Source organism: Schistocerca nitens, chromosome 5 (assembly GCF_023898315.1).
Source record: "Schistocerca nitens isolate TAMUIC-IGC-003100 chromosome 5, iqSchNite1.1, whole genome shotgun sequence".
Classification (NCBI taxonomy): domain Eukaryota; kingdom Metazoa; phylum Arthropoda; class Insecta; order Orthoptera; family Acrididae; genus Schistocerca; species Schistocerca nitens.
The window spans coordinates 511,096,505-511,120,375 of record NC_064618.1 but is presented as its reverse complement, the minus strand read 5'-3'; the positions used below and the strand labels follow the sequence as shown (position 1 = coordinate 511,120,375).

Sequence of the window (23,871 nt, the reverse complement as noted above, 5' to 3'; positions counted from 1 at the left end):
GAACCCCCCTAAGAGCAACAAATATGCGTCTGCTCGCGCATTACTTATCGAATGCCTCTCTCGTCCGCCGGCCGATACTATTCACAACATAATTTACGACGAGACTTTAGGCGACAGAACACCTTCACAGCTGTGGCGACGCTTGCGTGCACAGGTCGGTACCGAGATCCTGCCAAACTTAGCGCTCTGGGCATTGTGGTTGGTGAAGCTGCTGCAAGAACTACAGTTACATTTGCTTCCACATACCGCAGCGTTACTCGAGGATAAACTACGGCTGGTGGATCAGGCATACGCCATTATTCGACACAGCACAGTGTCTAACACTGCCGAGGTTGGTAACCCTGTGTGTATACTTCCACCGTCGGGCGGTAGAGGCCGGGCGCGTGCGTATCGCAGACAGCACACGGAACAGCAGCCATCTAGCGGCCAAGACCGGGAACCACCAGCGGGTCAGCAACAGCCGCTCCCCACCCCAACCGGGCTAGCGCCTGCCTGCCCCGCCTTCCCCCCGCCTGACGCTTTGGCTGGTGGGACGAGTACAGCCGACTCAGGCATATGCTGGTTTCACACCACTTTCAGGGACGCCACTCGCAACTGCCACCCAACCTGCGCGTTCCCAAACGCCGCACGTGGGCCGCAGTAGGCGTCACGGCCCGCGAGATGTCTGTACGCCTTGGATGTAGGTTCGCGCCAGTATTTTCTCGTCGATACCGGAGCAGACGTTAGTGTCATACCTCCCACATTTTCTGTAAAGGACACGACACCAACCAAACTGTCCCTTCGAGCAGCAAATAAGTCGACACTTCGTGTCGAGGGTTTGGCCAAGTTACCTATTGAACTCATACCTGGTAAACAGTTCACTTGGTCCTTCTACGTGGCTGATGTCGAAGATCCAGTATTAGGCATCGACTTCCTTTTCCACTTCGGACTGTCTCCAGATCTTCAGTCAGCCGCATTATTGCACCACGCCTCGTCCACGCACATTGCATGTTCAGTCGCCTCTTCGGCCTCCCCTCCCCCTCGGCTGCCCGACGACCTGAACACAGCTCCCATCAAGTGCTCTTCATTGGCAGACAGCCTCACAATTTCCACCGCGCATCTCCAGCCTGAATGCCCTGCAATCGACGATCTCCATCCTCACAATGTTGAACGGAACCGTGCCAGATCATCGGCTACGCAAGCCCTCACAAAGGCATGATGCCTCGTACAGCGCCTGCCAACGCCGCCACCACCTGACACCGGAGATGCACCTCGTGGAACTTTGTCGACACCGAAGCAGACTGCTTCCCTGGCACATCAGGTTAGTGACTCTTGTGTGCTACCGATCCCCGTTCACGACGGCCCCCAAATGAGTTCGCCAGCCAAGCTGAACGCTATTACGAATGGCACGACACACAAAATTGTCACGACAGATGGGCTTCCAGTGCGCCATAAAGCACACCGACTGCCACCACATAAACTACGCCTTGCTAAAGCCGCAGTGGAGGAACTTCTAAGGACAGGCATTGTTCGCCCATCGGACAGTAACTGGTCCTCCCCCATACATTTAGTTCCCAAAAAGGACGGCACTGTGCGCCTGTGTGGTGAGTATCGTCGCCTCAACGCACGGACGGTATTAGACAATTACCTGATACCTCACATACAAGACTTTGCGCAAGTACTTAGCGGAGCACGCATCTTCAGTGTCTTGGACTGCCGCAAGGCATATTTACAGATACCAATGGAACAAAGTGACATCCCAAAGACAGCAGTAATCACACCTTTTGGCCTGTACGAATTTTGTTACATGCCTTATGGTCTCAAAACCGTGGCCCACTTTTGGCAGCGTTTTATAGACTCACTTCTCTTTAACTGCACATATTGCTATGCATACCTCGATGTCATACTAATTTTCTCCCCCTCTGACAGGGAACATGAACTCCACCTGGCCACGATACAGGACTTATTGACACATAACGGAGTCGAGATCAATAATGACAAGTCACAACTCCGCTGCACCGCTGTCACTTTTCTGGGGTACACAGTCTCCTCGGATGGTATATGCCCCCCGCAGGAGCAGGTTGACTGCATTCGTGAGCTACTCCTCCCAGTGTCGTTTCGCGAATTACGCCGGTTTTTAGGAACTGTCAATTTCTACCGTCGTAACCTGCCGATGGCGGCAGCAATTCAAGCCCCTTTGACTAATGCATTGGCCGGGAAACAAACCTCAGGCAGTCGCCGAGTACCATGGTCTGACAACATGGTGAGAGCTTTTGAAGACCTTAAATCAGCGTTAGCACGTGGTGTCACTCTCACCCATCCTTTGCCAGATGCCTGCATCTCGTTTACAGCGGATGCAAGTGATTTCGCAATCGGTGCAGTCCTACAACAGCATGTCAATGACACAACTCAACCACTCTGTTTTTTTTCCAAAAAAATATCTACAGCTCAACGTAAATGGTCAGCATTCGACGGAGAATTGCTTGCAGTTTATGAAGCCATAAAATATTTCTGCACAGACATTGAAGGAAGGAATATAACAATCTTCACGGACCACTGCCCCCTCGCGGAGGCTATCCGTAACCCCGCTACTGACCTTCCCCCACATAGGTTCTGGCAAATGGACTTAATTTGCCAATACACAACAGACATCCGTTACATTCGAGGGTCAGAAAATGTGGTGGCTGACTACCTATCACGTATCACTGCAATTTCATCCTCCTTTAACTTCGATGAATTGGCCCACTTACAGGACAGTGACACCGAATTGCACAACCTCCGACAGGACCCAGATACTTCCCTTCAGATTGTTTCGTGCAACCTACTGGGCTCGGCCAAGCCGCTGTGGTGTGATACATCCACGGGCACCGCTCGGCCTACGTTCCCCCTGCGCTGCGTCACCAAGTGTTCACTACTTTACATAACCTGGCACATCCTGGTGCTAAGGCTACTATGCGCCTGGTTACAGAACGCTTTGTGTGGCCAGGTGTGAAGAGGGATTGTCGTACTTGGGCTCATGCTTGTTTACAGTGCCAGCGCAGCAAAGTCGGCAGGCACACACAACCCAGTCTAGGTAAATTCGACATCCCGAAAGGCTGCTTCCGTCATGTACATGTGGATCTCGTAGGAGCATTACCTGTGTCGGATGGTTTCAGGTATATCCTGTCCGGCATTGATCGCGTTACACGTTGGGTGGAGGCAATCCCCCTGCAGGACATCACAGCAGATTCCGTAGCACATGCATTTGTATCCTCCTGGATAGCTCGGTTTGGCTGTCCTACATCCATCACCACCGACCAGGGAAGACAGTTTGAATCCCTGCTGTTTAACAAACTCTGCGTCCTCTGTGGGGTGGATAGATTCCGCACTACGGCTTACCACCCCCAGAGCAATGGACTGGTCGAGCGATGGCACAGAACACTGAAAGCGGCACTCGTGCCACGGTGGTGAGTGGTGCGATGCCCTTCCCTGGGTTATGCTAGGAATACGCACGGCTTACAAGACAGACCTCCTGGCTTCACTCGCAGAGCTCCTGTATGGCGAGACCCTAGTCCTCCCCGCAGAGTTCGTCAACGACGAAGCAATCGCCGACCTGTCCGACCTCCCCATGCTAGTTGAACGGGTCCGGACACACGTAGCCGCGATCCGCACGCCTCCTCCATGGCCACATACCCGCCCTCGCGTGTTCAGGCATGCGGCACTGGACTCTTGTGAGTTCGTTATGTTACGGGATGACACAGTCAAACCGGCATTACAACCACCCTACTCTGGCCCACATCGAGTAGTGGCTCGCAGGGACAATACTATGGACATTCTCGTCAGTGGTCGCCAGCAGACAGTTTCCCTCCAATGTGTGAAACCAGCCTGGACGATCGAAGAGTCTGTAACACACACCCCCGAGTTGAGTGTTCTTCCATCAGATGGTGACGACCCCGATCCCACACAAACCACCCACCCTCCTGCATCCCACCGAGCCTACACCCAAGGGCAACTCAGCGGTTGCGTACGATGATATTCTACCCTCGTTCCAAACAGGTACTGCGTGTGACAATCCACAACCTCAGGCTCAACCTCATGTTGCGTGTGACATTACACCGTCCCAAGTGTTGGTACCCAATACCTCCACAGAGTGTTCCAATGTTTCTCCTGAACTACGATACTTTTCGCCCCCCCCCCCCCCCCTAGTGCACCCTACATCCACTGTCGACAAAATTTGCATCACAATCAACGCCTCTGAGTGCCAACGTGACGAGCTTTCCTTGCAGCTCCACGAGGGATCCATCTTCGTCCTCCGCATAGGGGACACTTCACGTGGGTCCACACCCACGTCACACATCACCATCCTGCGCACAGCCCCTATCCCAAATGGGTTGGATACGGCTGCCATAACCGCAACGTTCAGCACCACCGGTACTGCAACAACATCTCCTGTGCCCATCCAGTTCACGCGCGCAGGTCGACCAGTCCGCCCCCCACCCCACCCCCACTGGATGGCGGACTATACGAGCGCTAGTCCACCCTGCACAGACAGTATGATGGACACTTAGCACACGCTGCTATCAACCAGCGAGCATCCCACAGTGCCACTACACAGACACCCACGTCCTTCCCCCAGTGCTCCGCACTCCTGGGGGGGGGGGGGGGGGGCTCTGGGGTGACAGTCAACTGCCAGTAACTTCACCGGCGAAGTGCAGAGTAAAAGGTCTTTGGAGACTCGAGCTTCTTTGGCAGTCCCGTCTGCGACTTGACGTGATACACGTGTCGTGAAGTTGTGCATTGTTTTTCATGTGTTTCTGTAAATATACAAACCATAATAAAAGTGCCTTATCGTAATAAGTTGGAATTTTTGGTGCGAGGACCGTCACTATAGCCATAAAAACCCACATATGCAACGAAGATGTACAGAGCTGCAGATATTTCATGATGGAGCAAAACATCTGAAATGCATCATACTTAGAAAACTTTAAGTTTAGTGACTAGTTACATTATGTTTTTATTTATATTTTAAGTAGACAGTCACAGGAACATGCTGCCAAACAGGAGTATGTATAAACAGACTGACCCAAAGTCAACAAAATTATGTGATCTCTTTCCCAGCAATTAATGTGGGCACATGCAAGTGAAATCAGTTAGTGATTCATAGTACTTCCCTTTGTTATAAGATGATTATTCCCACCGGCAAACTGTTTAGTTTTTAAAATATAAACGTGAAATGGCCAAATAGTTGGAATAATTCATAAAAAACCACTAATAAACAAATTGAATGTGTAGTTAAAGTGATAAGTAATGATAACCTACAATTCATTAATTAAAAGGCTTGTAAAATAATTCAAAATCATGGATAATAGCCTACAGTAATCAGCATAATGCTGCAGCTAAATGTGAAAATAGCAGCTTGGAAGAAACTGCAAGAACTGTGCTCCTTGCAGGTGGGCTACCAATAAAATTACGAGCTGAACCCATAAACATGGCAACTTAAATTTTAAACAAAAGAAGCATAGGTATGTTGATGAAAGAGCACTTCACAAGTTGTGCACTGGATCAGTCAGTGATTTTGCCAAACTAAAGATATTTGGAGAGATGGTCTGCAGACATATCCCAAAGAAGGATCAACTAAATTGTAATCCCAAGGCTGAAAACATTTTTCTAGTTGGATGTGACACTGCAGTGCAAAGGTATATGGTGTTTGGTTAGAAGTTACAATACATTGTGATATTATTTACATGGTTAAATTGAACAAGGTGTGACAATCTGAGACGGTAATAGAGAAAGAAGATGGAGTATTCCTCATATCTGAGATTTTTGCCAATGAAGAGTGTACACCGTTCAAAATTTATAATTCTCCATACTGTCTAGGTGACACAAGCTTGCCTTATCACTGGGAACTAGACCTGATGTCATCTCTGCAGTGCAAAGTTTGTCAACAGCTTGAGAAGCAAGTCTTTAACTAGAGTGCCATGAAGAGGATCTTAAAGTATCTACAGGGAACAGTAGCTCGTGATTAATATTATTGAAGTGGTTGTGGTATTCATTTGCCTGTCTGTTGTGACTCAGACTACATAGGAGATGCTGTCATTGAGAGCACAACCACAAATTTTGTTTTTAAATAAGGTGAAGCTACCATAGTGTGGAACTCTCAGTGGCAGAAGATGGTTACATTGTCAACAACAGACTTATATCATCTTTCCTCCTGTCAAACTGTGAAAGAAATAATATCGACTAAATCACCCATAGAAAATATCATGAAGCTAAAAGAATTACACACCATCTTGTATATGGACTGTCAAACTGTCATCCGATTGATCAAGAATTCTGAGAATCATAAACAAGCAAATCACATTGGTTTAAAATATCATTTTATACAAAAATAAGTTCAACTTAAGAGTCTTCAATCTGGAGTGTGTCAGTTCTGCAAGACAGCAAGAAGATATTGCCATATTTACCTGAGCAGAAGATAACCCTGATTACAAATGACCGCCCCCCTTTTTTTCAGGAGGGTTCTTGAGAAAAATTTATTTTTAACATATTCTTGAGTAATCAAAATTAATAACTGTTTTACTGACATAAAGTATCTATCTAAAATGTTAACATTATATCTTTAGTAAATTTATGCCATTTATTGATTGTCTACATTTTGATAATACAAGGAGAAATAAAATAAATGCAAAGAAATAGTTTATTTTAATTTGTGGTTCATTTTCTTTTCTACACTTGCTTACTAACTGTGTTGACTAATACTCTGTTTTTAATCATTGTTATCATCCTAATAGCTCAGCTGCGAAACTTATATCTTTGTTGTCAGAAACATTTGACTGTTTATTCAGAATAAGTTGCAATTTTTAAGGTTACAGTCACTGTGGGACCTGAGATCACAGCTGATTTTTATCCGAATACATATTGGATTCTGGTTCTATACTGACATGAAAATGTTAAGTATCCTGCTTCCAAACATATTATCTGCCTGCTTCTGTCTTATTGGCTGCATAGAAGCAGCAACTAACACACCGCCTTTCAGTCCCATCAGACATCTCAGTGAGCATCGACAACATTGCAGTATGAAACACATAAGTATGTCATTGACTCCTATCTAGACCATTACCATTTCCCTTCAGAAATGAAAATTGTTATTGAGTATTTGTCCAGTTTTAAAGTTAGTTCAATTCCGAATACCACTGGATTCAGACAAACAGCAGTTTAAACATTGTAGATGTTCCTAAAAAGCCAATAGATTCCCATGGTTGGCAACTTGACATAATTCTCTACATAGTGCTGTGATGGAGCAACTATGAACATCGACTGCGATATCTTTGAAGGTGCAAGCCACATGTAACAACAAGAACTAATACATAAATAAAAGATCACAATCATGATTCAGTCCAATTCTTGAACCTTTGTTCATCCTGCAATCTACTGATGTCTGTAGGTGCTAAAATCTCCATGATGGCTGCTGTAATTTATTCTTGCGATAACAATCCCAGTCAGTTTAATACAATTTATTTCCTCTTACAGCAATTTTTGAGTTTGCAGCCGGATCCCATCAACATTCTGCCACAAGTTTTCGACCCAGAGATGTCCGCCCATCCTCAGGTGAGTAGACGAAGTACAGCTTAGTATTTTGTCTACTCACCTGAGGATGGCCAGACCTCTGGGCCAAATATTGTGCAAACCCAAAAATTACTGGAAGAAGAAATACGCCGGGAAAATTTCAGAAGTCACAATTTATTTCGTTTGTTAGACATTTCATCCTGGATTAATTTTCCTTCTTGTTTCATCTGAATATTACCATCATCTTCTAAAACTGATTAAAAGCTGCTGCTGTTTTCATCCTGTATTCTAATATGAAAACAGTGAACGAATTTCTCATTTGTAACCCACTTAGAGGGGTAAGTCATTACTTACTGTCTTTCATAATGAAATAAAATGTTGTACTAAGTTCAGAATCAAGTAATATTTTTTGAAGGACAACAACGCACTTTTGAATGTTACCTTCACTTAAAAAGCAGCATAAATGTTTGTACATTGTATTTATAAACGTATGAGAACTTTTATTGTAAACCTGTTCAAATATAACAAGTGTTTGGAAGATATAGAATTTAGTGCTATTTCCTCCTGTATTTCACAAACTTGAGAAGTTTTAAGGACAACAATAGACTGTTGTGGTGGCTAGTTCATAGTACCACATGAGTCAAATGTCACGCGATTGTTTGAGCAACGTCGATACTGTGTCAAGTGCTCTGGCATTTGGAGCCTCTTTGAAACCAAATATCAATTGCCCAACCCTGACCTTCTGAATTCTTCAAAATAAATCTGCAAGCGATCTCAGTTGCCAAAGCATTACCTATAAATATAAGATGACCCCTATATAATCTGGTAATCAATGTAAAGAAATATTAACCTCAGCGCTGAGAGTTTAATTTGCAAATATAAAACAGTCCGCCCGCCATTGTGACCGAGCAGTTCTAGGCGCTTCAGTCATGAACCAAGCTGCTGCTTCGGTCGCAAGTTCGAATCCTGCGTTGGGCATGGATGTGTGTGATGTCCTTAGATTAGTTAGGTTTAAGTAGTTCTAAGTCTAGGGGTTGATGGCCTCAGATGTTAAGTCCCATAGTGCTCAGAGCCATTTGACCCATTTTTCGAATGACCAGTTTGAGATGAACCTTGTCTTATAGCTGGATAAATACAGTAACTTGTAAAACCAAAGAGTATTATTATCTACCATTAATATTGAAAACCTTAGAGACAAAAGACAGTGAAAGTGTGATATTTATTGATCTGGGAATGTAATAATCAATTTAATTGATTTGTTTTGTTTGCCTAATGTTCATAAATATTGGTACATTTTTCATTTTGTATTTGGCATACTTTTCATATTCTGCACTGTGCTGACTTCTGAGACCTACTCATCGTCACAGTAGAATAAAACAATCTCTCTCTCTCTCTCCTTTTTTTCTTTTTTAATTGATTGTGAATCAAGTTTCATGTGCTTTCTGCTGTTTAAATAGTGAAATTTGTCGTTGTCTGACAGCGAGGGCCAGTGCTGATTTACTGTGTTTTCTTTAACACATTCCAGTCCCATTTGTGAAAAAGAGTGTACTACAAGTAACATTGCAGTTAGAATTAATAATGTCTGGCATATTTTACTTACATATTTACTGATCCTGTTGACAGTTTTAAATAACTGTAAAAGTTTGAATACACTGTTGTTATTGAGAGAACAATGAATATCTTTATTGCTTGCTTTCTTAATTCATGCTTACTTTCTTAATTAACACTTACTTGCTTGCTTTTTGTTACTTTTTGTTCACTTGTAATGAGTAGGACTGTTATCGGAGAACACCAAGTATTTTCTACAGCAGTGAACAAGGAAGCTTATTGCCAGTACTGCCGCAATGGCTGAATAAATTTTATATTCATTGCAGCAATTTTACAGCTTTGTTGGCTGTCTATACAACCAATCTCCATGCACCTTTGTCCATCCAAGTATGTCTTTCCTGCATGGCCTCTACAGTTAGTGTGTCCCTGCCCTAATTTCTGTGTGTTTTCAAGCTTTCTGGAGCTCTCATTATTTCCTTTCTGTCCACTGGGCCAATACTGAAACCATTTTCATTATTTATTTTTGTCTTAATTCCTTCCCCTGTTCATTATTGTTGTTTTAGAATGCCTTCTCTAATACATCATTTCCATTGTGTGGAGCCTTTCTTTTATTTTCTGTACAGGTTTTTCCATATGGCTTACCATATTTTACAGACTGTAAGATGCACTTTTTTCTTCAAAAATTTGCATCCAAAATTCAGGTGTGTCTTATACTTAGAATTAATATAAAAAGTCCAGTGTTTGATGTAAAATTCCTGACAGTCTTAAAAATGGTTTCACTTCATAAAATGTGACCATTAACTGCATAGATGGAAGAAAGACCTACACAGTGTAATAAATGAGACCAGATTAAAACTCTCAAAACTGTGGAAGAAAAACTATCCAAAATATTTACTGTTCAGGCTGCCCACAATGACTCGTTACCCCATTAATAACCAACATAAACCCCTATACATGAATTAATAGCATGCACAACAGTTCTTTAGACATGTTTTCTTGAGATATAAACTGTGCAGAACTGCTTATGAGAGGCGATGCACTGTTAGTAGTGGAGAGCTATGAGACTGGGCCCTCCAAATCCCAATTTAGATGAACATTGCTGATTTCAAGTCTCCTTCAACCTAATTAAGCAGATTCAAGAAATCATACAGTGTAGGAAGTTACTAACCAATAAAGTTTACTTCAGGTAAAAGTGTAGAGAAGATGCCATTAATTCACAGCTGACACGAAAGCAAAGCTTAAGATTATCCACACATCTGCGGTATGTAGCACCAATTAGTTAGTTTTCTTGAAAGAACTGTGAGCAAACCAAAGTTTATCATTCCAAGGCAAAAAAAGACAAGAGTGTATTTTACAATCAATTAGTTGTTTTGACACACTCATATATAACAACAACAGTGATAATTGTGAGTGGAATACTGTCTCTGCAGCTTTATATCTGTCTTCAGGACCATCAACGTATATTAGGACCAAAAATTAAAAAAAGACTGTTTAGTAACAAAAATCTTATAATTGACCCATCAAAATCAGGAAAAATAGAAAAAATATTTTTAAAATTTTGTTCAAAATGGTTTGTAAGCAGTTGCAGAATTTAATTCATTGCTTTTATTGGATCTTTGCCTGACATAAGGATATCTCTGTCTTTCAGGAGGGCAATAAAAAGAGTTAATATAGTTCAGGTTCGATCTGGAACAACCCATGTCACTTGATAAATAATTTTTTGTCTGTGGAAAGTATTTTTAAGGAAATTGTTGGACATTATAATTTCCGATTGCTCCGTATCATTAGATATGTTTTAGGAGAACAATATTCTTAAACTTCAGTCACTTGTGTATTATCAGTTTGCATTGGCACATTTTATGAATTGCTTTAAATATGTTCATTAGGCAGCACAATAAGCTGAGCAATGGCCAGGACTGTGTCTTAGTCCACTGGAATTCTGCCTAATTAAAACTGATAATTACTGTGACATGCCTGAAAACTTTAATTTTTCTTTTGTCAGTTGTGCATGATGCAAGGAAAATAATTTTTTTTCGTCATTCAAATGACACTCCACTTTATTGTATGACTATGGGGAATAAAGAGAGAACTGTTCCATAGTTAACTAAGATATACATTATTTAAAACTTATCATAAGAACTATGATACAGGAATGTTGTAAAATGATGCAGTGTTGGAAATATATCATTTCTATAAATTAAAGTCACAATTGATGGATGTCATCTGTAATCTAACATCAAACACGGACTTCATTTATGTTTCTCTGCTTGTCAGTTTTGTAAGAATTACATATGCAGCAGTTAAGGTGTTGATACAAACTGTCTCTCATTCAAAGCAGTAATGATACATGACATTTTTTGTATGGTTTCGATGCTTCAAATCCACATGTGTCACTCTGGATATTAGCACTACTTCTACATCTACATTTGTACCCTGCAAACCACAGTGAGGTGCATTGCAGAGGGTATGTCCCATTGTACCAATTATTAGGGTTTCTTCCTGTTTCATTCATGCATGGAGTGCGGGAAGAATGATTGTTTGAATACCTATGTGCATGCGGTAATTATTCTAATCTTATCCTCAACATCCCCATGTGAGTGATACATAGTGAGTTGTAGTACATCCCTAGAGTAATCACTTAAAGCCAGTTCGTGAAACTTTGTTAAGAGTCTTTCTCAGGATAGTTTACGTATACCTTCAAGAGTCTGGCATTCATCTCCTTCAGTATTTCTGTGACACTCTCCCATGGATTAAACAAACCTGTCACCATTCGTGCTGCCCTTCTCTCCATACGCCCAATATCTGCAGTTATTCCTATCTGGTATGGGTCCCACACACTTGAGCAATATTCTAGGGTTGGGCACATGAGTGATTTGTAAGCAATCTCTTTAGCAGACTGATTGCATTTCCCCAGTATTCTGCAAATAAACCAAAGTCTACCAACTCCTTTATCCATGATTGAACCTATGTGATCATTCCATTTCATATCCCTACAAAGTGTTACACCCAGGTATTTGGCCAATTCCAGCAGTAACTTATTGATATTATAGTCACATATTCGTTTTGTGAAGTGCAGAATTTTACATTTCTGAACATTTAGAGCAAGTTGCCAATCTCTGCACCATGTTGATCTGACTGAATATTTATGCAGCTTCTCTGAGATAGTACTTCATCATCTGCAAAAAGCCTGATTTTGCTTTTAATATTGTCTTCAAGGTCATTAATATACAACATGAACAGCAAGGGTCCCAACACACTTCCCTGGGGCACACCTGAAGTTACTTCTGCATCTGACAGTGAATTTCCATCCAAGACCCAAGATAACATTCTGTGTCCTCCCTCCCAAAAAGTCCTCAATCCAGTCACAAATTTCTCGATACCCCATGTGATGACACTTTTGACAATAAGCGTAGGTGCGGTACTGACTCAGGTGCTTTTCGGCCATCAAGAAACGCTGCATTTACGTGGTTGTATTGATTGAATGGTTTCATTATTGCATGTGAGAAAAGTGCGAGTTGGGTTTCACATAATTGATGTTCTTGAAACCATGCTGGTTGGCATTGAGCAGGTCATTCTGTTCAAGATACCTCATTGTGTTTGAGCTCAGAATATGTTCTAAGACTCTACAACAAATCATTTTCAGGGATATTGGACGATAGTTTTATGGATCAGTTCTACTACCCTTCTTATAGACGAGTATGATCTGTGCCTTTCTCCAAGAACTGGGCACAGCTTTTTGTTCGAGAGATCTACGATAGGTTATAGTGAGAAGAGGGGTAACTCAGCTGCAAATTCAGTATAGAATCCATTGGTGCCTGGAGCTTTGTTCAATTTTAGCTGTTTCTCAACATCACTGACACGTACTTACTTCAATCATCTTCTCAGTGGTATGAGGATTAAATTGGGGCAATTCTCCTGGGTTTCCCTCTGTAAAGGAACATTTGAAAACAGATTTCAGCTTTTGCTTTGCTACACTCAATTTCAGTTACTGTCTCACTGACTAGGGACTGGACACTAATTTTGGTGCCATTAGCAGTCTTTACGTATGTCCACAATTTCTCTGGATTTTTGTGAAATGTTATTTGACAATATTCTGCTATGGTAGTCATTGAAGACATCACACATTGCTCTCTTGACAACCAAATGCGTTTCGTTCAGCATCTCTGTATCTATAGCCCTGCGCTTTGTTTTACACCTGTTATGCAGTATCTCTGTTTCTTTAGAAGTTTATTTACAGTGACTTTATGGAGGTTCCTCCCATTGTGAACTGCTCTACTGGATACATATCTATCCAATGCATGGTCAGCTATTCTTTTATGTGCCACTATGCTCTCTTGTCATGGCCTATCATGCACAAAGCAGGAAGGGCTGTACAAACTGCTGTCATAAGTGATTCTTCATGTGACAAAAACAAGTAACTTCAACAATTTAAAAAAAAAAAAAGTGCTTGCAGTGCATCTTAGCAGCTAAAATTTAGACAGTGCTTTTCTTTTGTTGTGCTCTTCCTGCATAAAGAATTTCAGAGTGCATTTCAACATGTTATTGGATCATTCCCTTGTTAGTGCTTTCCATAAAAATCTTATACACTTGCTTCTTCAGAGATTCTGTCATTCCATAATACTGGATGCAGCTGCTTATTTATGACATCTGAATTCTTTATTTTATTCTGTACACATTGAATATACCTTTCATCTAATGACAATGTGATGGTCAAGTACTTATATGAGATAGTATTTGTAATAATTCTATTCTTTTTTTTTTTAGCTACGTCTATCTGCTCCTGTGACCACATACTATGTTTTCCCAATGTTTATTACCATACCCCATCATCCATATTACTCCACTAACTTTATAAATTTGTTACCTATGTCTTCATCATCCTCTTACAATTTTTGACCCATTTATTCTTGCTTCTGATTATTTGTGTGTGTATTTCTTTCCTATCATTTAGATGATAAGGATCAAAAGAAAAGCCAGAAAGTGTTGCAAGAGTTGGAGAATATTGATGATGAATGTGATCAAAACAATATTGCATTTGTGAAAATTGATAATGATGAAGAAGCAAAGGAATACGGCATAGATACGCTTCCCACAATTGTCTTTTTTGAAAAGGGAATTCCACATGTTTATGAAGGTGAGAAATTTTTATTTAACAATAAATGTTTCTTGTCTTTTCCATTCTCTAACAGCAAATAAAACAAAGAGAGTTGCCTCTTCTGTTGTTATTTTTATTTTGGTATTATCATGATAGTATTATGAAATCACACTGCCACTAGTTTTAACTTGTATTGCAGTAAGATTCAAATATAAATTTTAATAAAGTAAGTTCTGGCAGACTGTAAATAATTTAGGAGGAAAGGAGACCACTCACTGATTAGCAGAAGCACCAACTTATCGACTGGCACATATAAACATGCACACACACATACACACCTGTGACCGTATGTTTTGCCAGCTGGTCATACAGTGCTGGCATTGCGTTTTTGCACATGTACTAGGGTGGGGTGAGGTGTTTTTGTCAGCTGGGGTGAGGAAAGGGAAAGAGTGGTGAGAGGTAGGAAGAGGGGATGGGGATGGGTAGCTAGTAGCTTGGAGGGAGGCAGCAGGTTCACTACCGTAGCTAGGAATGCAGGAGGGAGGCGTGGCAGGGGCACAAGCTATACATGAGAAATGCAGGTACTGGAGCCAGTGAGGTGTGGCATATGGTTAAGGTGATATAGAGGCATGGATTTGAAGGAGGTAACAGGGCAGTGGAGGAGAAAACTGTTTGGTAGAGGGTTTTGGGCTAGTGGGTTACTGGTGCTGGAGGGAAGGATCCAGATGGCCCTCATTGTGAAGCAGCCATTGAACTTAAACATGTTCTGCTCAGCTGCATATTGTGCCACTGGCTAATCAATTTTGTTCTTGGCCTCAGTTTGGTAGTGGCCATTCATTTTGGTAGACAGCTGTGCAGTAATTGCAGTCGATTTGTTATATGACGTGGCTGCTGTCGCAGATGGCACTGCCTCTGATGGGGTATGATAAACCTGTGACAAGAGTGGAGTAGGAAGTGCTGAGTGGTCAGATTGGGCAGGTCATGTCTTCCAAAGGGATATGATCGCTTTGGCAAGGGTCTCTTTTCCTTGCACAAGATAATTTGATCCCAGATGTTAGCGACTTTTTTCTCAGCTACCATCGCAATTATTGATCCATTATAAAGGAAACTACCAGTTATGAGAACTCCATAATCAGAAGATATATCATTCTAAGTTTTATCTTCTTTTATATTAATGTATCTACTCTTGGAAAAAAAAATTGATGAAGGGAAGGGAAAATACCAAAGACACAATGAAAGAATTTTTTCTGCTTTTTAATACATATAACTGTTATTGCAACAGGGATGTCATATTGCAAAAGGACTTCTTAATTTGTGGCTGGTGCTATGGGTCTGAAGACAGGAGGACACGTAAAGAATTTTAAACTACGCATGAATGTAGAACTGTTTAAAAAGCATGTATCTGGTATAATCAAGTAATAAATGTCACTTCAAACTATTGTTTACTATTATGTGCATAAAACAGATATAAATTTTTATGGATGAGTTAGCACAGTTATTTACACTTTTCCCATACTTGGTAGTAAAATATTTGTGGACAACAGCACAATACTGTAACTAAAATTAATATAGGCCATTGTTACTTTTTTAGGTGATCTCACACGTGAAGAGGAACTTCTTGGATGGTTGTTGCACCAAAAAAGGCATCATGAAATTCCTGAAATCACAGATGAAATGTTGGAAATTCTTATTGAGAAAAGGCCATATCTTGCAGTTCTGTTTTGTAGGTATCTCAACGATACACATTTGTTTAACTGATGTTTTTATAATTTTACACATTAACAAAATTAGACATGCATCTGCAGTAAGTCAGAAAACATAAGCTGGAGTTGAGCCTCTTGCAAGTATACTTCTCTGTTTCATAGATGACAAAGATGACAAGCAGGATATCAGAATCCTCAATGAACTGGAGAATATTGATGATGATCTTGACAGAGAAGGAATTGTGATTGTGCGTATTGACAATGATGCTGAAGCAAAGGAATATGGCATTGATCACTTGCCAACTCTTGTGTACTTTGAAGACAAAATACCTGCGCTGTATGAAGGTAAAATTTTGTGCATTTAAAATGATATATAATGAACAAGTTGATGCATAAATCCTTTGTGTTACCTTTTGAAGTTAATTAAATTATAGTACAGAGTAATAATAAAATAAAACATTGTAAAAAACCATTATAGATAAATGAGTAAACTGAACATAAGATAACTTATACAGGCATTTCGTCATATGAAATGCAAATTCTCTTTCTCATGATATGTCAATGGCAACAGCTATTTAATAAACTTTCAACTACTGATCATCTAAGTGATGATGCAGTTTTGGGATATCTTCCACATGGATCATTTTCAATAGAAGTAAAATCTTAACGGCTGAAAATGAAGCAGCAGATCTTTCATAATCATTCAGCAACCTTGGATGAATTCCTGCTGGTGATGAACTATCAAAAATAAGCATTTTGTGAAAATATGGTATTCCAGTTTACCAGTTTCAATAAAACATTTGGAACACAAAAATATTCTGCAGGTCAATAAAACATTTGGAACACAAAAATATTCTGCAGGTCAAGTTGACACATGGCATCCATTGTTGTGTTCCTCGTATCAACATAACGAAAACAATATGTACACTGTAAGGAAAAGGTAAATTGCTGCTTACTTAAGGATGACACATTAAATTGCAGACAGGCACAATTAAGACACTTTCACATTAGCTTTCAGCCACAGTCCATATACATTCATTCATACAAGCAAACACACCTCACGCACACGTGACTGCCATCTCCAGCAGCTTGGACCAGAATGCTTCTGACATGTTTTGTTCCAAACATAGTGTTCAAAATCCCCCCTCCAGTGTCTATACAACCCCTCTTCCGCAGACGTAATGAAGGTGGTACCACCTCCACTACTTGTTGCATTGTGTTCCTGAAGCCCAGAAAATAGCTACACCAGCTTCCTCACTTCATTCTGGAGTTCCCATGCATTAAAAACTAGACTCAGTGTCCATTGATGGCTGGTAACTACCACATCCTCTCGTTTAGAAAAAAGAACTTCTTCCTTCCAGATGCTGATTCTGCATTCCCCTCACTCCACCTCAAACGAAGAGGTGCTGTGCTGCTGCAACTAGCATCTCTTCTGTCCTCATCCAAGGTGCACAACAACCCAAAAACAGTGACTGCCATTATCTTCCCTTCCCCTCAGAGCTGCTACCACTGGTCAGCACTCACATAAAAAAAATTGACAGAACCCTTACTTTAACACAAGAACTTATTGCTTTCTTCTTATGATTTTACACCCTAACACCTTGCAAATAATCCCCAAAACAATTACCAACAAGCTCAACAAAAATACCTCTTATCTCTTCCTTGACTTCAATGCGTATGACATCTCCCAATCAGGTCCATCCACATTCTCATGCCCACTTCTCTGCTCCTCCTTCTTTGCACCTTTTCATGTCTGTTCTTAATATTCTCAGGATTGACTCCATAGCACTTTGAAACAGTCGCAAGCATTCAGCATGCGCTGTTGTTAACCACATTGGCAACTGTAGCCTAACATTGTCTGGTGATGTAGGCTCAGTCACATGGTAAGGTCCTTGATACCTTGACAAATTTCTTAGTCTTACCCTTTGATGTGTAAGAGCTGGGTGACATTACCTACTGCCCTAGTCTATAATGTGATAAGCTTCCCATGCATTTCACAGATTCCTCTTGTCTCTCCAATGCCTTCTTGTCTGTACCTGTTTCCGTACTGCTGTCACTGTTCTCATGAAATCACAGACCAACTGTTCTTGCCCCTTCTTCCCTTAATTATATCAAATAGCTACGACACTTTCGTTCCACATGCTATCTTGTACAGAGAGAACCCAGTGTATTGTAAACCTTTGAATTGTACATCGACACGGCAAATGAGAGATTTGTTTCCCAGTCACAGTGTTGTGAGTTCACATAGTACCCAAATGTCCTTCCAATCATGTAAGGCACCCATTGCATCTTTCTGTTTGACTGTGCATGGAGTGAGCTGGTTCCCTGTTGTTTCTTCACATGTAAAAATCTTTATCAAGTCTGATATAAAATTTGTCCCTTGATCTGTAATTATCATCTTTGGCACGCCAAAATTAAGAAACCAAATATTGACTATTGCTTGTATGACTGTAACTGCTTGATGGTTTGCTATAGCAATCATCTCCACATACTGAGAAAATTGGTTTATTATTTCCAAAAATTGATTTAATATTGTCAACACAAAACAGTTACCTAGTGGAGTCTAGTTAAATGGCCCTATCACATACGCCTCAATCATTTTGAACAGTTTCGATGCAGTCTTTGTAATGGTATTCATTTATGGTTCAAGTCCGCTCTCTGCACAGAATTCCTCATACTTATCCACATCTCCCTTCCATCAGTATCTCTCAAACAACCTTCTGTTTGTTGCACCCTCCATGACCAGATGACACACGATCATGTGCCTCTCTCAGGACTTGTTCCTTGACTTAGATGGCAACTCTACCTATGGCCCTAACCTATTTACCGTACACAACAGACCATCTCACATACCAGACTGCAGTTGCATCTTGTATACTTTGCATTCACTGTCAGTGTTCTGCACTGTTGCCAATCAGCAAGGCCATGACCTGGTACATGTATTATTATTATCTTTACGCTCAAAGCATCTGCAATTCTGTGTTTCCTCCTTGGCTTGTGCACCACTTTGTAGTCAAACTCACTGTGCATTAATGCCCATTTTGTTGGTCTGCTAGACTTGCCTTTTAACACCATGGTCAGTCACTACTTTAATTTTCTACTCATAAAGGTAACACTAAAAACATATGACTTAGTATAGGAGGTTAAGCATTTCTTTCTCTGTGATCAAATAGTTTTTTCTGGCTCTTTGTCTCGATGCATAAGTCACAGGATGCTCCTCAGTGTTGATCTCTTGACTCGGGACACACACCAATGCATAGTTATATGCAGCACAAGATAGTATAAACTCCCTTTGAAAATCCAGATAATTAAATTTCAACATGACATTAAAACTTTCTTCAGCTGTTTGAATGTGCCCTGACATTCCTTCGTCTACCCAATATTTGCAACTTTCTTCAACAGCTGTGTGAGCAGTCACACTTCATCAGCAATTCCCCTCACAAAAACCTCCTACATAGTTCTAGATTCCCAAAAACAATTGTAGCTCTTTGCTCGACTTCAGAACTGGGAAATCTTGTACTGCCTGTACCAGTCTTAGATCCATTGTCATCCCATCCTTGCTGATCACATGCCCCAGGTAACCTAGCTCCTCTGAAGAAAAATGACACTTTTCCTTACATAACATTAGGTATGCCTCTTAAATATTTCTCTCAGCTATTGCCTATGTTCCTCCATGTCTTATGAGAATAAAGTTATACTGTCGAGGTAGACCAGACACTGGCAAGGCTTCAGTACCCTCAGTACCGCATCCAACAATCTCTGAAACACTGCAGGAACATTCTTCAACCTGAAAGGCATCCCCCAATACTGATAATGACCCCCGGGCACTGAGAAGGCTGTCTTCAGTTGGTCCTCTGAAACCACCTCTTAACTGATGGTATCCCCTTCTTAAATCCATTATAGAGAAGTACCAGCACTGCACTGCCCCAAGATATCAATTTTCTCCATGGTGTTGAGTATTCACTGTCTTGCTGTTCAGGAAGTTGTAATCACAGCAGAATATGTTCTTCTTAGAACTGTAGACTTAGACATGACAACAATCCTCCCCCCCCCCCCCCCTTTTCACGGACTATTGCTCTCTTCTATTATGGCATCAGCCAACTGACACTTGATAAATTCCTCCATAATTGGTTGTAAATACCTATGTATTTCATATGGTTTCCAGTACATTGGTGATAATTTTGGGCTGAGTAATGGGCATTGCTGGCAGTGAACTTCAAGGAAAAAACAAGTTTTCATACTCCAACAATACTCCTACATCATTGACAGCCCATGCGTGCTCTTGGTTAACACTAGGGCTGTTGATGTTTTTAAAAATATCAGGAATCCGATGTATTGATGATTTAAAAAAATATCATTATTGGCTCTCGAAGTATAAAAAAAAAGTATTGAAATATCGATGGAAAAAATACTGATGTACCTGCCAATAAAAATATCGGCTGCACATTGTAAGTATACTGCCAGTTTTTGAGCTGTATATGTAAGTATTGATTTATTATTAAATGCTCTGTACATCATCAAGCTAGCAACCAGCCTCTCCTCCTTAGAGCGAAATTGAAAGGAAAATGATGCGCATACACGCTTGGCAGTAACCATTTTTCTAACAACGCTAACTGCGTGTAAGCAGCACAACAAAAGGTATCTGATGGGTCCACCATTTGGTTTCATCACATATTGGATTTATCTGGAATACTTCATGTCGACTTCCCTGTTTTTTCATTTCTGCTAACCCAAGTGACATAGCAGTTGTAGTGTAGAAACTGCGTTAAACTGAAGTTAAATGTTGCAGTTTCTGTTGGTAATGCCGAGAGCTGATTACATCAGCATTTCTCCTCACAAGTGTACTCGCACCGTAAAGACCAGTCTTGTCATTCAGAGTTTTGCATCATTTTCAGCAACTGTTTTTGAAGAGTGCCAGTGTGAAGAAGTAGCACACTAGTTGCAGAATCGTTTTTTAACGCAACTGCTGTTTTATTTATTCACATCTGAAATCTTGTTATTCCATTGACACCACCAAAATCCCCCCCCCCCCTCTCCCCCACTCAGAAAGAGAGATTGGACAGGATGAAAGCTGAAAAAGTAGTAAGATTCCTTCGCACAGTAAAATTATCTACTACTACAATTTCGAAAGAACAAATTCAAATATTTACTGAAAATTGTGAAAAAAGTGTAATATAAAATAAACATATCGGCACATGATATTGCCATTTTGATATTGATATATCAGGGGGAAAATATTGCCAATATATATCAATATCTTTCGGAGGCAATATCAATATATTGATATTTTATCAGCAGCCCTATCTGTGCATGAATCCTTCTCCAGAATGTCCACTTTTGACACCAATTATAGCCAACCCTGGGGCTTCGATGTTGGCTATGATTTTAGGATGGAGGCTGCAGAGGGCTGAGGCAGGGTAGCAGGCTGGTGAAGGCCCAAAGAGATGCATCTGTCAAAATTAGTGTTTATTTTCCACTCATAAATTGATGCTGCTATGATGGGGGGATGCAACCATGCCCCAATTCCACATGAAGAAAGCTGGTTGGTCCACAAGGTGACAGCCACTGTCCAGCCAGCTGGTTGCAACATGCGTGCCCCACTCTTCTGATGTCTGCGCTAAGTTCTGGCATGTGACCCCATTATGTGAGTCGCACCACAAACACCTGACTCAGTGGCATACAGAGATGATTGAGGGATTTTGTGATAGCTAACTCTGTGCTGGATGAGAGTATCCCAGTGGTTTTCGGAGTGCATGCAGTGGCAGAAGGTGCCTGCCATGCATGGGATGCAAACACTGCCCCTTGGGGCAGTGTGTTTCTGGAGTGGACCTGAAATGCCTGTAGCACTGTGGCATGTCTGCTAGGAGGACAAAGTGCAGGAAGCTGGTACTGCAGTGGAGACTCACTCATGGCTACTGCTGGTGGCTCGATGTGATCCCCTCTTCTGATGTAGCCTCCATGTCTTGGTAGACTGCTAGGCTGCAGGCGAAACCAGTACAAAAATGATAGCAGTGTGTGTATTATGTCAATGTGCTGTTTCCAGTTACGTACTCTGCAACACCACTGAAATCCACTAGTGGAGAAACCCCATTTCCTGTACTGCAAGAACTGCACATTATTGTTGTGCTGACAGGTTTCGCCAAGTGAATCTAGCCCATTTTGCTGTAATTCAACAGATGAGTGGCTATAACCAAAATGACAACACCACACACTTGCCAACTAACAGTGGCTGCTTCACTACTCTACATATTTTCACAGATTTGCCCATAAAGTGGTTGTGGCACTATGATAGTAGACTGGAATCCAATTGTGTGTTCAACTTCATTTGTATAAAAATGAAAACAATTGATTTTTGACAAAATAATTTAATTGGATGGATAAAAAACCTACTCACCAAGTGGCAGCAGAACACACATATAAAAGAGGGCCATAATTAGGCAAGCTTTTGGACCCAGTGGCTCTTTCAGGCAGAAGCTAAACATTGCAGTTTCTGGTGGTAACACCTTCCTCTTCACCCGTTCTGCTTGAAGAAGGAGCTACTGGCTCCGAAAGCTTGACTGATTACAACTCTCTTGTAAGTTGTTTTCTGCCATCAATTGGTGAGTAGATTTTTTATCTATTCAACTAAACAACTTTTCGATTTCAGGTTCATTGATTTTCACTGTAATTTACATTTACATTATGTAAAATTAAATTTCTGGAATTTTTCGATGTACCAGTACTCCTGACCAGAAATAACAGTAATGTAAAACTTTTTCCATAGAAGTTCCATTCTCATCTGTTGTCTCATTATGATTAAGGATCACTAATGCAGTTTTCAATTGCTCAATTTTTTCATTACTCATTTATAATCAATTCCTTAAGCTTTTAATTGTGGATATCATGTTTGCTTTTTTTTAATCTGCAGCAGATTATGTTCTTGTTTGTTTGTGTTAAAATGAATTTTACTTTTATGAACACAGGAGATCTCTTGAATGAAGAAGAGGTTTTGGCCTGGCTAATTGAGCAAAAGAATACAGCCACAATTGAGGAAGTTACTGATGAAATATTGACTGATCTCATTGAAGAGCACGAATATGTCGTAGTTTACTTTAGTAAGTATTCTTTACCACTGATGTTTTAGGTATGTGTAGAAGTTATGTTTTAAAAATGTGATCCCTTTTGGGTTTGCAAGTGCATTTTTATATTCTAATTTTTAAGTTATCTTTGCTTTCAGTTTTAATGAAAACTTTCAGCCATCATGCATAAAATGTGATATTTTAGTTGAAGTTTTGAGAAGTTCTGGGAATAATTCAATATGTTTATGTCCATGCCATGAAAATATATTTCAAGATCATAGTCATGTATATAAAAGATGTTTCAGATTTGTGTCTATGGCACAAAATATCGTGTACTGATGCATTGAACTGTTATTGGATTTGCTTATAAGTTAGTCGTACAAGCACAGAGGGGGAAACAAGTGACTTCATGCTACCATTTTACATCCACCCATTGCATCATATTTTCTCTTTCGATTTTGTCCTCCATTAGACCATAGTTCACTGATTTGTCTTCCCTCTCTTCTCAGAATGTTTTCGTTCTTCCATTTGGGTAATTCTCATCTTTGTTAACCACAAGATGTTCAACTTTCTTCTTGCAGCGTGACAGATACCTTACTTCAGTCAAATTAGAGACAAACCGAAAGTGATAATGACAGCTTTAAATTGGAAGGTGAAGAAGTGGGGAGATAGATGCATGAGTGAAATGATGCAAAAATTAAAACTACATTATTATTAGTGACTGGATTACCATCATCGGATAAGGGTAGGGCATAATGACAACTGAAATGCTTAGTGATAAGAATTGAACCACTTGGTTATGGAAAGAGAAATGAGAGAAGGATTGGCTAGTTGCACTTGCCCCCTTCTGGAATATGGAACACACATTTTTTAGTAATGGCAGAAATCTCATGCATTTATAGAATTGTCTGTGGTTATGATTAATTGCAGGCGAAGACTATTC

The 23,871-nt window shown here is 40.7% G+C and overlaps 1 protein-coding gene across 1 annotated transcript in view; it reads left to right on the top strand.

Moving 5' to 3' along the window:
* Positions 1-23,871, top strand: part of LOC126260960 (uncharacterized) — a 473,264-nt gene that overhangs the window by 202,229 nt on the left and 247,164 nt on the right. Inside the window, exons 11-14 of the mRNA XM_049958484.1 lie at positions 14,024-14,206; positions 15,759-15,890; positions 16,033-16,215; positions 22,833-22,964. Coding sequence (XP_049814441.1) covers positions 14,024-14,206; positions 15,759-15,890; positions 16,033-16,215; positions 22,833-22,964 — 630 coding nt within the window. The remainder of the gene's footprint in view (positions 1-14,023; positions 14,207-15,758; positions 15,891-16,032; positions 16,216-22,832; positions 22,965-23,871) is intronic.